The sequence below is a fragment of the Gymnogyps californianus genome, unplaced genomic scaffold (genome assembly GCF_018139145.2).
Source record: "Gymnogyps californianus isolate 813 unplaced genomic scaffold, ASM1813914v2 HiC_scaffold_32, whole genome shotgun sequence".
NCBI lineage: Eukaryota > Metazoa > Chordata > Aves > Accipitriformes > Cathartidae > Gymnogyps > Gymnogyps californianus.
Window position 1 is genome coordinate 1,697,533 of NW_026114202.1, and position 17,581 is coordinate 1,715,113.

The 17,581-nt window shown below is 50.0% G+C and overlaps 1 protein-coding gene and 1 pseudogene across 1 annotated transcript; both read left to right on the top strand.

Moving 5' to 3' along the window:
• The first annotated feature begins 695 nt into the window (after positions 1-695).
• On the top strand, positions 696-7,546 carry LOC127028469 (keratin, type II cytoskeletal 4-like). The gene is made up of 9 exons (XM_050914218.1): positions 696-1,247; positions 2,449-2,663; positions 3,829-3,889; positions 4,212-4,307; positions 5,132-5,296; positions 5,735-5,860; positions 6,291-6,511; positions 7,008-7,036; positions 7,152-7,546. The coding sequence occupies exons 1-9, from the start codon at positions 696-698 to the stop codon at positions 7,544-7,546; spliced, it is 1,860 nt and encodes a 619-aa protein (XP_050770175.1).
• Positions 7,547-11,928: 4,382 nt separating this feature from the next.
• On the top strand, positions 11,929-16,973 carry LOC127028376 (keratin, type II cytoskeletal 5-like; annotated as a pseudogene).
• The last annotated feature ends 608 nt before the right edge of the window (positions 16,974-17,581 follow it).

Below are 17,581 nucleotides of genomic sequence, written 5' to 3' on the forward strand. Positions count from 1 at the left end.
ATCAATACGTAACCTGCCAACCCCATCCTGCTCCGCTTTTCAGCACGCGAGCCAGCAAACACGGCTGCAACCGAATCGCCTACGAGAGCCCTAGCCATACCCATGAGAGGAAGAAATGAATGCTTACGAGAACAGTCCCGACAACGTCGGTGCTGTGCTTTGACAGATATGCCTTCCTTCTCCCCTATCGCCACCGGTCATTGCTCAAGAGCCAGCCCTGAGCTGACGAGAGACCCTGGAAGAGGCGGCATCGCCACGACATTTTGCAGGAGGTCCTGAAACATAATTAAATGCTGTGGTGAAACCAAACCGTAAACAAGCCATGAATAAAAACCCCTTGAATTATTTTGCTAAACTATAATTACACAATAAGGAAGCAGATTAATTAAGTAAAATATAAGTCCTGAAACTGAAGCTTGCAAGCAAAGCAGTTTATTTTAATTTCCACATTATTTCGTATAAGATAGAAGTGTTTGCTGTGGGTTTAAAATGTTGGAAGCCATTCCTTGCTGCCAGGCAGACCAAACCCAGTGGATAAATTAAATTTTTGCATCTCAGGCACCTCCTGAAATATATATAAGGAGAAGGGCTCTGCCTCAGAGAAGCTAAAGGAGATCTCCTTCTTTCACTCTCTGCTCCTCTCTTGCTCTTCTGCTTTGCCGTTACTGCTTCACCTCCCGTCTCCCCCAGCCACCATGAGTCGACAGTGCTACACCTCCAGCTCTCTCCTGGGAAGACGGGGCTTTTCCTCCGCATCCGCCGTCTGCGGCCTCGGCAGGGGCAACAGCAGCTCAGCCTCCGTCTGCCAGCCGGTGGGACGGAGATGTGGAATCGGTGGCTTCAGCAGCCGGAGCGTCTGCGACCTGGGGAGAGGGCAAAGGATTTCCTTCGGCGGGAGCTGCCGCAGCGGGGTCTACGGCGGCACCGGCGTCGGACGTTGCGGCGTGGCTTACGGCGGAGGCCGCTTTGGCGTGGGCACGGTCGTGGGGTTTGGTAACTGCGGAAGCTACGGGGGCCTGGGCAGCTACAGAGGTCTCGGGGACAGCGTGGCTATCGGAGGCTACAGCGGCGGCATTGGCATCGGCCTCGGCGGAGGTAGATCTGAAGGGATTCGGGGCGTCAGCATCCACCCGGAGCTCCTCAAGCCCCTCTGCGTGGGGGTCGACCCTGAGGAGTGCCAAGTGCGGACCCACGAGAAAGAGCAGATCAAGAACCTCAACAACCAGTTCGCCTGCTTCATCGACAAGGTGAGACCCCGCTTCCCTCCGCGCAGGCTGTTTGTCTCATGTCTCTAGGCTCTGATGGATGGATTGTCTCTAGAGAGACAATGTCGGTAGCTATTTCTCCTGGCACCCTGATATTGTAAACTTTTCTGGTCCTGACCTGGAGACTGTTTGGATTTAAGCCTTGCACCAAGGCAACCGCGTGGGTACTTTACCTTTCGATGGTCACCAATCTGCTAAATAGCTAAATCAGGAGTGGCTCCAGGGATACAGTAAAGCAAAACCTGTGAGAGAAGGGATGGAGAAATGGAAATGTAAAAAGGCAAAAGAGGAAGTTTTATTACAAATGTATGATCTGACATTGCTATCACACCTCTATAAACTCCAAAGGACTTTTGCACTTTTAAGATAGTTTGTGTGCTTCATCAAGGAGATGTAGAAAGATGGATGTCTAGCTAAAACGAGATGAACGATTCTAACTTCTCTGTCCCTCCACCCTGTGCATGAAATGATATGGTGATTTCCTAAACAGATACAATTTATCGCGGTTTTCTTAGCTAAGCCTAAGGGTTTTCAGTACTGTTCAGAGATGTGTTATAGGAAATGATTTTTCAAATGGCAGAGAAACCTCTGCTCTGTCTGATCTTGATTTTCCTTGTGAGTTGTTCTGCAGCTGGAAAAACCAAACCCACGTAAGAGGAGCAACTCCGCTTCCTCCCATTTGAAAAATGACTTATTCATGATCCTTAAAGGTTCTCAAGTACTAGAGAGCTCTTTAATCTAGAAGTGAAAGGCATGATAAATATCCGCGGTTAGAGTTTAAATCAGATACATTCAAATGAGATCCTGGATGGAGCTTTTAGTGCCGCAAAAGACTCATTACTGTACTCAGCCCATCAGGGGAGGCAGTGGATCCTCCATCAGCCAGCTGTCGCAGGGGAAGAGGTGGTGTTTGGTTGAACTGAGCTTTGGTCAAACAGATGATTGGCCTCAACACAGAGCAAACGCACCGATGTCGTTCAGCCTGTGATACGAGTCCTGGGTGGGACCAGGTTTAGCTCAAAGAAGATGCTGGTCTCACTCAGGCTTGCTGAGAAATCAGCACTTAACCATTTGCATTTCTGATTTTGTTTTTACTCTTTCCTTTTGGAAGTGGAGAAACCCAAGGTGCCTTTGCCTGGCACAAGAGGGGGTTGCGTGACTCTTGCATCTCTTGCTTCCCCAGGTCCGGCTGCTGGAGCAGCAGAACAAGGTGCTGACCACCAAGTGGGAGCTGCTGCAGCAGTATGTCCTCCCAGCTTCCCGGAGAAACCTGGAGCCTGTTTTCGAGAACTTCATCTGCAACCTGAGGAAGCAGCTGGAGTGTGTACTGGGGGAGCGAGAGAGGCTGGAAAACGAGGAGCGGTGCCTCAGGGACCTGGTTCAAGAGTACAAGTGCAAGTAAGTAGTATGCAGAGAGAAGCTGCAGACCGGGGTGTTTGCTGGCCTGAGCGGTGTTTCTGAGCATGAAGCCAACGCAACTGCACTGGATGGGTCTAAAAACTGGGGCACAGGGAGGGGAGCAGGGCAGAGCACACCAGTACTGGGCTGGTTTCCTGTACTGGGGTCCCACTGCTGCACCTCAGATGCTGGTGATGGACTGGGAGAGCTCTTCAACCACAGTGTTTCCTTAGGGAGAGGGACAGGGAACCACTTTTCCTCCCTAATGCTCCTGCACACCACCGTGGTTTGCCATATCAAATCTCCCACATCATCTGTGCCTGTGGCTCCCCCAGATCTCGTGTCCCCGGTGCCATCCGTTCCCACAAAACCCTCAGCCTATTTGTCTCCACCCCACGCTTTATCCACATCGTCTCCATTGGGGTTCATTCCCTCTTCCCAGAGGGAATGTGGGAATTGGTTTTTTTAATCTAAGCTGCAGATATTCCTTAATAGCTTCCCCGTGTGCTCTGCTAAGCCACAAACCAGGACACTTGGTGGTTGGTGGTATACAGCACAGGATAAAAGAGTAATCCTTTCTCCAGAGATCTTACAGTCAAGCATCTCAGATGTTTTTTTTCGCTGAGCCACCACCAAGGAGGTCAGACTCATAGAATCATTGAAGCGTCTTGTGAAAGTTCTTCTAGGTCCCAATTACTTGGTCATTATGCACTGGCTTTCCTTCCCATTGCACCTGGGAGTTTCAAAGGTTGCTCAAGCTCCTGACCTCCCTTGGGGCATTTTGGCCACAGTCTCCCCGTAAACACTCAGAGCAGAGTCCTGGGTGCTTCAGAAAAACATCACACAAAGCAGCAGGGCTAGAAGAAGCAATCCAAGCCTTCAGCTGAGGTACAGGGTTTTGCATTTCTAGTGGTTTGGCCTGATTTACTGCCATCTCACTCCAGCCACCGATACTGCTGGCGTGGACTATTTAAAACTGCTGAACAAAGCCCAGTGGGGAGGAAAGAAATAGCAACAAAGCAAAAATCAAAAAGGAGGTACAAACCAAATAGGGAGAGGCTCTGGTTTTAATCACGCTTCCCATGTTCTGCATTGGCCGTTTGGGTGATGGGGACGAGACCCCCCCCGGGGCTCAGCATCCCACCCCTCTCCTTTCCTCCTGCAGATATGAAGATGAGATCAACAAGCGCACGGCTGCGGAGAACGAGTTTGTGGTCCTCAAGAAGGTGAGTCATGCTAGGGACCACGCTGGCGAGACCAGCTGAGAGTGGCAGGCGCGTGGGCAAAACCTGGGCATGGGGCCAGGGAGAGAAATGGGGTGTCCTAGCACCGTGACACTGCCTGAGTCCTCATCGGGTAGCCCCAAAATAGAAGCAACCCATTGAATTTGGAGAACCCCCATCAGGTTGTAAGCACATACAACGCAATCCCAGGTAGTCTTAAGGGCTGAAAACAGTGAGGTTTCCTCCAAATCTAACAGAAAACATGGGCTTTGCCACAGTCCTTCTTTCTTCACCTCTTTTCACCAAATACGTGGTGTCTCTCCAGGATGTGGACTGTCTCTACCTGACCAAGGAGGAGCTGGAGGTGAGAGTGGGTCTCCTGCGGCAGCAGCTGGAGTTCCTGAAGTGCATCTACGCCGAGGTAAGAGCTCCTGACTCCCTGTCTGCTGCCCCGGGAACGATGCATCATCTGCTGCCCCTCTGAGCTCTTACCAAAACTAAATGCAGGGAAAGGTGTCTTTGCTGAAAATCCTGAAACTGCATCCCCCAAATCTGTATCTCTTTATATGCAGTTGATAACAAGACTATTGCACACACTTTGGGAAGGCAAAGGGTGTGCTTGGTCGCCTCTTCTATTGCTGGCTGCAAAGGGAGGGCTCTTTTGCATGAAAAAGCCCCTCAAATTCTAATCCAAACCATCCCTGGGAACCACTGAAACATCTCACTTTTCAAAACCCAAATATTTTTAGCACTTCACTTTTTAAGCTACATTACTCAAAATATTTTGGTGAAAGTAACACTTTTGTCTAAAACGTAGCAAGTTTTTAACAAAACACAGGGGGGATGCTTTGTATTTGCACCTTTTCTAGCCGAACACCTCTCAGCAGTCTGTAGGCAATGGGGCCCAAAGCACTCACCCCTGAGGGATTCACAGCCCAGAAAACTGCTGATGCAGCCAGAAACACCGAGTTGCAATGAAGCGAGTTGCTCCACCAGGATTCCCCACCCTTCCTTAGGGAACTGCATGCAGCAATCCCATATTGTGCCACCAAAACAGGTCCCAGCTGCCAGCTCTTGCTGGAAACCAGTCACCCACCTGGAGAACCCCATGCTGTAGTTGGGCATTAATGGGAAAACCTCCCCCAACCCTCCGCCTTCTCACCAGACCCCCCTTTGCCAGGGGTACCTGCATGCCTGGCTTGGGCTGGTTGAGGGAAGGGGATTGACGTGCGATGGATCTTGCAGGAGAGAGCTCAGCTGGATTGCCAGCTGTGTGACACCTCTGTCGTCGTGCAAATGGACAACAGCCGGGACCTGGACATGGAGGGCATCATCAAAAGTGTTGAGTGCTGCTACGAGGAGATTGCCCAGAAGAGCAAGGCTGAAGTGGAGGCTTTCTACCAAACCAGAGTGAGTATTCACACCACCAGCACAGGTGGCAATGAAATCCCTTGGCCAACAAAACTCTGAGGACCATTTCTGTCCTCCATGATGCAACTTAAACCCACCCCACAGTGTGCATGCACTGTAGTTTGCTAAAGAAAGTCATGCCAAAAAAACCTCCCCAACCTTAAAGCTGTGGTTTGAGCCTTTTCTGTAAAAACAGAGCACAGCAGACCACAATGTTGCTTCAGAGAGGTCTCCTCATTGCACACCCATCAGGAACACCATCCCCTTCCCAAAGGGCAAATGCTCAGGACCTACCGGGAACTGTCGCCTTGTCTGGGCTGAGGTCATGTCTGGGTGCTTCCCTGGGAGCACCGACACCAGTGCGGCTCCGGAGAGTCGCCACCTTCCCTGGAAGGGGCGATTCGGGTGCGTTAACGTCATCTTCTTCCCGTGCAATAGCTGGAGGAGCTCCACAGCAGCAGGGGCAAGTTCTGCGATGACCTGAGAAACAACCAGAGCGAGATAGCTGAGCTGAACCGGATGATCCAGAAGCTGCAGTGCGAGTCGGATAACGTGAAGAAACAGGTAGGACGAAGGGTTGAATGTGGCATGAGCAGCGGGGCGTGCAACTTCTCCCAGCAAAGGGCTTTGCCCTCACCAGCTCCCACCCTGCTGAGCTGCAAAGAAACCCCCCCCCCCAGCTTAAGCCTGTATTTGTAGCTTCTCATCTGCTGTCGATACACAAAGAAGCAGATTTATTTCTCACTTAGCAAATAAGCAGAAGCCAGTTGGTCTGGCTATAACAGAAACAGTGTTTGCTGGATGCTTCCTGCCAGGGTGCAGCCAAGAGGTCCCTTCCCCTTCCTCCCAAATAGTTTGGCCATCACGTGTGTCCAGCCTAAGTCTAGGCTCTCTGGCAGTTCCTAGCTGAGAAACAAGGGGGTACATGAGCAACTCTGTGGAGATGCCTCTTAATATCACCACTGGTCACCCTCTTGCTCATTACTGTCCCCAGATCGCAGCTCTGCAGACAGCCATCTGCGACGCTGAGCAGCGGGGCGACTGCGCCCTCAAAGATGCCCGGCAGAAGCTGATCGACCTGCAGACTGCACTGCAGCAAGCTAAGGACAAGATGGCATGCTTGCTGAGAGACTACCAGGAGCTGCTGAACGTCAAGCTGGCCCTGGACATTGAGATTGCCACTTACAGGACGCTGCTGGAAGGGGAAGAGAGCAGGTAGGAGCATCCCTGGCTGCGCCTTGTAACGATAGCTGGCAAAACCCAGCAGGAGGAGAGAGAGGCAGTGAGAAATGCTGGGTGGAGGCAGCTCCCCATGGGTGCAGAGGGGATCATCGTCCCTTTTCTCTCCCCATGGGTGCAGAAGGGAGCATCACCCCTTTTTCTCCCCACGGGTGCAGAGGGGAGCATTGCCCCTGTTTCCTCACCCTCCCAGGGCAGCTGGATCGCAGCATACTGAGCACGCTGCAGTCAGATCCCCTGCTTGCAGTACAAAAAGAGGATGGGATATTAAGATGTCTATGGGATTCGGGGATCTAACCCCGCAGTGCTTCGGTGGGCAATTTGGACCAGCATCTCACACGTGGGTGCACAGAAAAGCTGAAGTACCTGCAGGGTTTCTAAGGAGGCAATGGCTGGGCAGCACCTCTATTTGCTTGTGTATTTGAGGGCTATTTCCCTAAAAACATCTTTGAGACATTTCTTTTCTTAACAGGATATGTACTGGCAACCCTGTGAGTGTAGGTAAGTTAATGAAGCATTCCCTTAGTTTCCTTACAAGTCCTTTAAGCTTATAGGTTTCCTTATAAGCTGGGTTTTAGCTGCTCTGGGAGTAACTGAGCCTGTTTTTCTCCCACAGCTGTGGTCAGCGGCGGTGGCACCGTCGGGGAGTGCCGATCCCTCTCTGGAATCGGAGGCAAATGCGCCGTCAAGACAGGAGGGGCTGGCGCGGGGTTAGGGGTGGTCTCCTCCTTCGGCGTCGGCGGTGCCGGCTTTAGCACCCGGAGCGTAGATTGCCTCCCCAGGGTGGGGGGCGGATTTGGGGCGAGGAGCACAGTTAGCTGCGTGGGGCGAGAAGTCATCTCCGCTGCGGAAGGGGTGCAGTGCACCCCCGGTGTGGGCAACCTGGGGAACGTCGTGTGTGCCGGTGTGGAGCAGTGCAGCCCGGGAGCCGTCATCATTCCCGGGGCAGGGGTCTGCAGCACCGGGAGCAGGTACAGCACAGCTGTGCGCGTGGTCAGAACAACCCGGTAGAGACCGGAGGGCAACGACACATCACGTTTTAAAATAATCAGCATTTCTGCAATAAAACAGTATTCCCCTTCCTTCTGACAGCTATAGGGATCACACAACCATGCGCTGCCCATCATACCCACACAATTAGGCTAGTCGCTCTGCCGAAAACTCTTTGCATGATCAAAACCCACCTTCTCTTGCATGTGCTTCTTGGGGGAAACTTACCCCCACCGTTTCAGCCAGGTGAGAGTTTCATTTCAGAGAGTCCATACTTGTCTTCACACATCATCTTGGCTCTTAGATCGGTCTCCTCTGCTTGACTCCTCTTCAGCAGGGATTTTCTTGCCCTAATGCAGCTATTGCGAAGGGATGAAAAATTTGGTCATCCCAACTTCAGAAAGAGAAGCCACATTTTAATTGTCCGAGATGGAGCTGCAGCTATTTAATTTCTTTAATGACACCAGAAAATCCAATTTTTCCTGTTTATGAGAGGGTTGGTAATGCTTATGTAAATTGGTCCAAGTTGCTACACCAGGTTTGGTAGAGCAGATTTTAATTACACACCGACGAGCACCTTATATTTCTGTAGTTAAATGCATGCGTTGTTTTTCCTGTGTGTGTACTACATAGACGGATTTAATGCTTTTAATGTGTAAGTGAACAGAGTTGATTATCCTTCGCTTACTCCAAACTTTCAGCTGTACCTTCAATAAACTACATGCATAATTCACGCTTTGCTTCACGGGTTTTATTTCCCTCCCTGATATTACAAAAGCATAGATATCTTCTCAAACGTGAATCTCCAAATGGGCGGGGTTGGTAGCTCGCAAGAAGGGGAGTTTTAACAGAGTGTTTTTGAGACTTTGCTCTCCTTCCTGATGCACTTTTGCATACCTTTATTCCATCCAGAGATTAGTGTGGCCACAAGGAAGTCTGGAAACGCGGTGTAAACCAGGATATTTAACCGCTTGTGGGATGTGCAGCTCACTTGGGATCTCTCACACTGTCTGGCATCTCTGGAGGCAGAACAAAAAAGCAGCCAGGCCCTTGTTTAAAGAAATCAGTGAGAACCAGCTCAGGTAGTAACAAAAAGAAAATAACCCCATACCCCACCCCTGCAACTCTCTCACAAGAGCAGGCTAATATTAAAAGCAAGCAAGAGAAAAGTGTACCTTCCCAAAATGCAGCATCAGGGCCTTTCTTCCTCAAACGCCCCACCTTCCTTAAACCACATGAACTTACACGAAGAGCAGAGTCTGTAGGATGTGCCTGGACATCCCCCTCCAACATCCCTTGCAGGGAGGGGAAAATCCTCTCCCATCGTTTCAGGAGACTGGGATTTAGGTTCAGATCAGGTTGCCCCCTCCCTTTTCTCTGCAAGGGTCCCCAGTTCCCAAGGGACGGTGACCCACTGAAAGGTCTCCATAACACGGCTGGGAAGGGCTTGCCACGGCGGCACTCATCACAGCTGGACACACAGCTGGATGCCGGGAAAACCAGCCAGCCTGCCGGCTTCTTCCCTCCCACGGCTCGCCTGGGCGCAGCCGAAAGCCCCTGAGACAACCTCGCTCTGAATTGCCCTTCGGAGAAAGCTGTCTCTCCTCACCCAGTCTGGAAGCAGTGCAGGGTGTGGGCATGTTAATTTACCCCATGAAAGGGACACCGAGGGCCGGGTGTTGTAATTTATTCGCCGACATCCCACTCCGCTTCCTAGACTTCACTGCTGACTCACGGCTTGCCTGCCCCAGCCTCTCCATGGCTGGAGGATGAGTTCAACCATCCTGCCAGGCTCGGTCTGTCCACGCTGGCATGATGGTGATGAACCCACCACTGGTTGAGCATCTGCCTCTGCTTCTCTCCCAGCACAGAGACTGCGCCGAGCGTGGTGGATTCAGGCTCCCCATGTCTGTAGTGCTTTTCTGATGGAAAGCAAGACGGTTTATTGGATGTGATCAGCAGGTAGCAGATCACTAATTATTTTTTAATAAACGACATGCCTTAGCAACACTGTCTGGGCTGGGGGGGTTGTGAAAAACAAATGGATCAGCCCTTGCTGAGAAGGCAAAACCCATCCACCTAAAGAGGATGTTTTTTGAAATGGTTATCTTCATCTTTTCTGTCTCAATGCATATGACTCGGACTTCATCTCATTTATATGTAAATAACAAGCAGAAACACCTAAACAAGAAGCTTCCAGTGCCCTAGCAGCTCATAATTTATGTTGATCAACTCCCTGCAAAACAATACTTGCACACCAAAAACCAGCCGGCTCCCCAGGGTACCGAAGCAGCCCAGCAGCTCTTGCATTTCTGGGAGAATACCTTTAATCATCCCTGCCCTTCTCAACCCCCGAGTATTGCAAAACCCATGTTTTCTGCAGTCTGCTTGAAGATGTTCATATAGATCAGGTTATTTTGGAGAGAAAAAAGGCCAGGAGCAAGTTTTTTGGGGTAGTTTGGAGGCCAAATGCTGCTCAGTGTCACTATGGACTTGGCTCTTGGTAGATCAACAGAGTCTAGTAGAGTTGATCCAAATTGACAGATGCAAAAAGCCACATCTGCCTCTGGGTATGGAGCCCACAAACCTCAGCGCCTCCACACAATAAAGCAGCCTGGTAAATAAATGGTGCATTTTCCACCCAGCCTTTGCATCACTCGCATACCTTGTGGACAGTGGGCTGAAGGAAGAAGAGTGTGGGAGCCTAAAATGACAATTCCCTCTTTCTTGTTGGCAGCCCCACCTTTAATCCCATTACATTCATTCAGCTCTAATATCTGATCCAAACCCGTTTGTCAGCTTCAGGACAATCTGCCTTTACTGGGGTCAAGAAAGCATGAAGACAATCTCATTTTCCCATCGCACCCCGGCTTTGAATTTTATGCAAATAATCAAGGCAATAGATGTTCATGAATTTCAAGTGACATCCCAGGCAGATTCAGACCAACATTTTCCAAAGAGAAGCAAGACGACCTGTACCAACCAGGAATTTCACACTGCAGTGGGAAATTCTATTTGAGTGACCCAACTCTCCTGGTTTAAGCCTGCCTGGCAGCATTTCTCCAAGGATAATCAGCTGTTTGGTCTTCCGTATTTGGTAGAACACAAAGCACCTGCTTAATCTTTCTTCCAGAGATGCCAGTGGGATTTTAGCTCATACTTAATGGTTTTGTAGCACTGGGGCACATGAATGTATTTTGAAGGGCACGTAGAGTCCTGTCCTACAAATATATTTAAGCTCCAGTCATGCACACAGCACGGGCAATGCCACCAGGACAGCAACATGCTGAAAACCAACTGGGCTCTTAAATACAAAGAATAAAATACTCTAAACTTTGCAGTTCCACAAAGTCTGAGATGCCAGAAAATGTCACCACACCCTATTGAATTTGCTGTTTTTCCCAAGGACTCCAGGAAGTAAAATAAGGACAATTTGTGGGAGTATTTTTCATGCTGGTTAAATCTTTGCTTTTGGCAACATTTTGAATGGAAAGGTTCAAAGGTCTTTAAAAGCAATCACAGCTGTAAAGAGCTAGAAACTCAAGACTGATTACATCTTAATGTTCACATGCAAATAACACTGTTCCACAGAGCTGGGCAACGTGTTTTTCAGAAAATCTGCCTCTTTCATTGAAACGCTTTTTAGATCAAGATGAAAATGCATCAGTCACATCATCAGTCAGCTGGAGACATTGCAATGGCATCTGGGTGGGATGGAGTTGTCCTCTGGAGATGCCAATATCTCTAGAAAGGAAGCCTAGGAAACCTGCCATAGACTAAATACCTAATACTAAATGGCCAAAATTTGAGGTGACATTTAAATATGGTGTCTCAGAGGAAAATCATGGATCAGGACCTCTTTGCGCTAGTCAGCTCAAAAAGACAGGCTCTGCCTAACTAGTGTGAACAGGCAGACTGGATAAATAAGAGCCCTGAAAGAGATGTCAGGCTTCATGCACATCACACCCGCACTCTGCCTTCAGGTGAAGAAGCCCCATGAAATATTTTTGTTCAGATTTAGCCATTTTATTCTCACTGCCTTTCACTCAAGTTAATTCAGAGGACTCTCCACTAAGCTCTATACTGATCCACTGCATCTTATAAGTAGCACAGGGGTATCTGGGTAGCCATTTCTCTTTTTTCACCCTTTTTTATTTCCTTTCTTTTGCTTCACAGCTAGGAAATAAAATAATACATCTCTGCAAGCATACAGAGGCTTTGCACTAAGGCTGAGATCTCCCTGCCAAAAATCAGGGAGTTAGATAACCCTTCTAGCTGAGCAGATTTGCACCGGCTCCAATAGGTGTGTATGAGTGCAATCAGTGTTTAACAAGTTTCAAGAAGACAGCTGGCTGTCTGGCATGTCAAAACGATAAAGGCACTAAATTGATCACTGGACTTCCATGCAACCAAGCCCAGATCCCAGAGGGATAAAAAGGGCATCCCGCACTCCCTTCCATCAGAGAGCTGCACTCTCCCCGTTTGCTGCTTCTCGCCAGTGCCAGGCTGTTATCTCCTGCTGCAATGAACCGGCAAACTTACAGCATGAGAGCGGGAGGTGGAGGCAGATCTTACAGCGCTGCCTCAGCTATTATTCCAAGCGGCAACAGGGCTGGCTTTAGTTCGATGTCTGTGGCACGATCTGGAGGAGGTGGAGGTGGTTTTGGAAGGCTCATCGGAGGAGGCGGCGGCGGTGGTGGTGGTTTTGGCAGCAGGAGCCTCTACAACCTTGGTGGTACCAAGAGGATATCCATCGGTGTTGGAAGCAGCTTCCGAGCTGCTTTTGGGAGTGGAGCAGGTGGTGGCTCTGGCCTGGGAGGTGGTGGCGGCTGTGGACTTGGTGGTGGTGGAGCTGGTGGCAGTCTTGGACTTGGTCTCGGTGGTGGAGGTGGTGGATATGGCTTTGGTGGAGGTGCTGGTGGGCTTGGCTTTGGTGGTGGACAGGGAGGTGGTGGAGGGTTTGGCTTTGGTGGAGTAGGGGGGCTGGGAGGATTCAGTGGAGGGCTGGGTGGTGGCAGGAACCCAGTGGGATTTGGTGGTGGTCCACCTGGAGTCGGTACAATCCAAGAAGTGACTGTCAACCAGAGTCTCCTGGCACCGCTGAACCTGGAGATAGATCCAAACATCCATCAGGTCCGAAAAGATGAGAAGGAGCAAATCAAGACCCTCAACAACAAGTTTGCTTCTTTCATTGACAAGGTGAGACTTCATCAAGTGCTGTGGAATCGTGATAGAGAGGGAGCGAGGCAGTATTGTCACTACAAAAATACGACTTCATAGACCTACAGTCTATTGCATATTTCCTATCTGCATGTCTTCATTAAAGTAATCAAAAAAGAACGTTCTTCTCAACAGTTACAAGTCAGAAAACTAGACTAGAAACTAGTAATAAGAGGATTAGGTCCAGGTTTTGTGCCTGAGAAATAAGATATATTAGCTCAAACAGAGTAAGCCAGTTTCAGGTGCAGATCTAGCTGCTTAACCCAGCTCTCTCTGTGGGGAATCACAGCAGACGTGTTAGTCCTTATTGCTTTATTGCCTGCAAGCTAAAGTCCTTTTTATATTGACTCAACTTAAGTCCTTCCTTGGCTTTTACTGGGCTAAACATGTGGTACATATGAGCAAAAGGAAAGGCAATTAAGTACTTGTCTTTTAACCTGTAGTACTCAGATCTTAGCTTTAATGAAGGAAGATAAATATCTCTTACAAAGAAAGAAAAACCAAAGGATGTTAAAGAAAGCAAGTGATGAAAGAGCTGAACCCACATTTTCTAATGATTGCTCATTGGCTTGCTAAATTAAATTGTCTCTAAAGAGAACTGTCCACTGAGGGCAGATTGGCTTAGCTACTGGATGGGCTAACATAGCCCTAGATAATCTGGAGGATATTCACAGCTGGATTTAATACTCTGGCTTTGGGATTTCCTTGGTTTGTGCTACGCATCAGTCCCAGTTACTGATTATTGGCCATCAGCATGCTCACAGGTATCTTCTGCTGAGCCTCTTCTGCTTCCCAATGCTCAGGTTCGCTTCCTGGAGCAGCAGAACAAGGTGCTTGAGACCAAATGGACCCTCCTGCAGGACCAGGGTCAAAAAAACAGCTCGAGCAAAAACAACCTGGACCCGCTCTTTGAGGCTTACATCAACAACTTGAAACGGCAGCTGGCCAACCTGCTCAACGAGAGAGGACGCATGGACGGGGAGCTGAAGAACATGCAAGACCTCGTTGAGGATTTCAAGAACAAGTGAGTGCCTGTTAGTGGCACATCCAGGCACCCTGGGGTGGAACGGGATGCAAATGCTTCAGCTTAGCATTAGGCCGTAGGATTAATCTCACTGAAATTTAGCTTTCTGAAAGTCAAACATCTAGCCTGAGACACTCATCAAACTTTCTACAGGAAAGGGAACAAAAGTATCTCCAGTCTGTGCTCTAGCCCGTAACATAGTACCTAACTAATTCCCCTCTAATATACCACTCCTGTGAGGTGTCTTTCCCTGCAGAACCCCTGTCTTCCTCGACAGCAGCAGCAAGGTGGTCCATCGACATTTTTCCAATCAGAATATGCAGATTCAGCCAGGACACAACAACTTGTGATGACACTTGCAAAGGAAAATCATCTAAACCAGCTTTACCCTCCTTGTTCCATCCGTGTTATGTCAAAATGTCATTTCAACCCTTTGAGAAATGGGATTCTCACAAATGTGAGCTGGGCAGTTTCCAGGAGGTTGATTTGGAGACGCCGTACCCAGCCTAGATAACCTTGCAGTCCTACCTGTACAACTTTTCTGCTTACCGAGGTATGATCCAGCATGTCTTTCCCTTTATCCCTGCAGATACGAAGAGGAAATCAACCGACGCACAGCAGCGGAGAATGAATTTGTGGTGCTGAAGAAGGTGAGACAGGAGGTGTGACGGATGCTGAGCTAACCCTAACCATTGCATAGGCTGGGAATATCCTAAAGGATGGGAGATCTCATGGAGCTGCATCCTCATCCTTTAAAAGCTGTCATTTGGATTGTGGTTTTGGGGGAAAGGAATGGAGGGGCTTGGAGGATGGAAGTAAATTCTTGTCCCGCTCCTGTCCCACAACATACACACATGCTTGCCTGGGCAAAACAGACCGTGTAGAAACAAAGATGGTCAGTAGTGTCGGGAACCCCAGGTACCACGGCCAAATGGCCTGCACCCCCTCCTTATCCACTAACAAAGTTACACACAGCACTGCATTTGGCCAAGAGATGTCCTCTTGGTGCTCTTCCAGGGCAATGGGCCAAGCACAGCTTCTCCAGTCAGGCAGCAGCACTGCAGCAGTGAAAGGGGCAGCCTCATCTCCAGGCTTGGCCAGTTCTTGGCTGAGCTAAAGAAGAGGTACCAGGTGCTGCAGATGTCCCCATGGTTGCTCTTTTCCAGGATGTGGATGCTGCTTACATGAATAAGGTGGAGCTGGAGGCCAAGGTGGATGCCCTGACCGATGAACTCAGTTTCCTCCGAGCCCTCTATGATGCGGTACAGACAGCCTCCTCCCCTGATTTCTGTCCTGTTGTCACCCCCTGGACAGTGACTGCCCTCATTCATGGCATTTGAAAAGGTAAGTGCAGCTGGCCGGGATCCTGTGTGCTTCCTCGCAGGAGCTGGCTCAGCTCAGTGCACAAACGTCCGACACCTCTGTCATTCTGTCAATGGACAACAACCGGGACCTGGACCTCAGCAGCATCATAGCTGAAGTCAAAGCTCAGTACGAAGACATTGCTAACAGGAGCCGGGCCGAGGCAGAGGCCTGGTACCAAACCAAGGTGAACAGACCCATAGATGCCATGGATGCATCTCTGGGGAAAATTACTGCTGTCCCTCCTGAGGCTGTTTGAGCCACATCTTGTCCACTCGCACCTCTCAGATGGTTTACTCTTCCTTCTGAACTGCAGTTTGAGGAGCTGCAGGCCACGGCTGGGAAGCACGGGGACGACCTGCGCAACACAAAGGGGGAAATCTCTGAGCTCAACCGGCTGATCCAGAGGATCCGGGCAGAGATAGAGAACACGAGGAATCAGGTAGGAATGGCAATAGGAGCCCGCAGAGCCCTGTTCTGTGGTCCCTTAGGACCGCAGCTCTGTTTTGCTGATCGGGGACTTTAGCAGCCACAGAGTATGATGTACCTCATTAAACGTGTTGAATTCCCTCCTGAAAAGGGTACCATGCTGTAACACATGTTAAATTATTCTTGCCAGGCTGGCATTTCAACTCCAGCAATGTTAGCTATGGGTGAACGACCTCGGTCACAACTGTTTTAATTAACACCCCAACCAGAATGGTTTTCTTCCTTGGGTGACGCTTACCCAAAAAGAAAAGCAGCATTTAGGAGTCCCAATCCCTCCTCTTGCAGTGTGCCACCCTGCAGACGGCCATCGGAGACTCTGAGGAGCGTGGGGAGCTGGCCCTCAAAGATGCCAAGGCAAAGATGATTGACCTGGAAGATGCCCTGCAGAAAGCCAAAGCTGACATGGCTCGGCAGCTCCGTGAGTACCAGGAGCTCATGAACGTCAAGCTGGCCCTGGACATCGAGATCGCGACCTACAGAAAGCTGCTGGAGGGAGAGGAGAGCAGGTGGGAGCAAAATCCCTGCAGGAATAATAGCGACTATCGCTTTGCCCCTGCCAGCAGTTGGTCCCCCTGCCTGTCTCCTTCATTTTGCTCAAACCTCCCCTTTATCTGCCCTCCAACAGGCTGAGCGGAGAGGGACTCAACCCCATCAGCTACTGTAAGTATCGCCGTGCTTGTCTTGCTTTGGGCCCGTTGGGAGCAGAGGCTGTGAGCAACGTTGGGAAAAGGGAGGTTTTGCCCAATATAAGACGTTCAGAGCCCTCCATCAGCATTAGTGGCTTGCACAGGGGACAGAAGTTGGGTTCAGGTCCTGTGGGTCAAGGTCCTGATGATGGTGTGTTCTGGAACTGAGTGACTGCCAAGCAGATGTCCAACCCTCCGGTTGCTTTTTCTTGCAGCTGTCATCAGCTCCAGCTCTGGCATGGCCGGTGGAGCTGGGTTAGGAGGAGGATTTGGTGGACTGAGCCTAAGCGGAGGAGGCGGCGGAAGCAGTTTCAGTCTTGGAGGAGGCGGCGGAAGCGGTTTTGGTCTTGGAGGAGGCGGCGGAAGCGGTTTTGGTCTCGGAGGCGGCGGCAGTGGTGGAGGCTACAGCTTTGGAAGCGGAGGAGGACTTGGACTCGGGGGTGGTGGTGGTCTCGGAGGTGGATTTGGAGGAGGCAGTGGTCTCGGCACCGCAAGCGGTCTTGGCTACGGAGGAGGTGGCAGCAGTGGTCTGAGCACTGGCGGAGGGAATTTCAGCTCTGGAAGTGCAAAAGGCACCAACCCAGGTGTGAAAATTGTCTCCAAAACCTCCTCCAGCAAAAAGAGCATAAAAAGCCAAAGCCTGAAGAATGCTACACAGCTCGAGTAAAACCAACATCAGACCCTCCCCCAAACCATCACTCCCACATTGCTCCTGCATTACCCCTGTATCGCTCCTGCACACCGTCCCCTCCACCCACCTCTGTCCCGGCTCCTCGCACCATAGCTCTTAAGCATTTGGATCACAGTTCAAGAAAAGCGGCGGAGCACATGTTAACCAGATCTCTCAAAGTACCTGAAACAGGATTAGAAGGAAAACACGGGCCTAAGTGATTTTCTGAATGGGGAATTGTTTTTTTGTTTTTTTGTTTGCTTTTAATGAGGCTGAGCAGCTTGTTTGTAATTGTGGCTAGCTGACAGCCATCAGCTAAGACAGATCAAATAGCAGTGAAGACGCAAAAACTTGCGTTTTTAGCTCAGTTCTGGCCCACAGAAGCCCAGGGATGGGCTGGGAACTTGGCTTCAGTTCAGCCTGCTTTGCCTTCACCGCTGGGATGAACCAAACTCACTCCTTCCAGTTCAGAAATTCATCTTTATCAGAGATGTGGGTTATTTTTCTGCTATGTAGAAATACCCCAGGAGGTTGCTGAAAGATCCCAGGCAGTGGTTTGCAAGCGTGGGGCCCCTCTTAAAATATCTCTTATTATGGGAGCACAG

Coding starts and splice junctions, on each gene's coding strand:
- LOC127028469 (XM_050914218.1), top strand. CDS start 696: ATGAGTCGACAGTGCTACACCTCCAGCTCTCTCCTGGGAAGACGGGGC. Junction 1,248..2,448: donor TCGCCTGCTTCATCGACAAG/GTGAGACCCCGC, acceptor TTGCTTCCCCAG/GTCCGGCTGCTGGAGCAGCA. Junction 5,297..5,734: donor AGGCTTTCTACCAAACCAGA/GTGAGTATTCAC, acceptor CCCGTGCAATAG/CTGGAGGAGCTCCACAGCAG.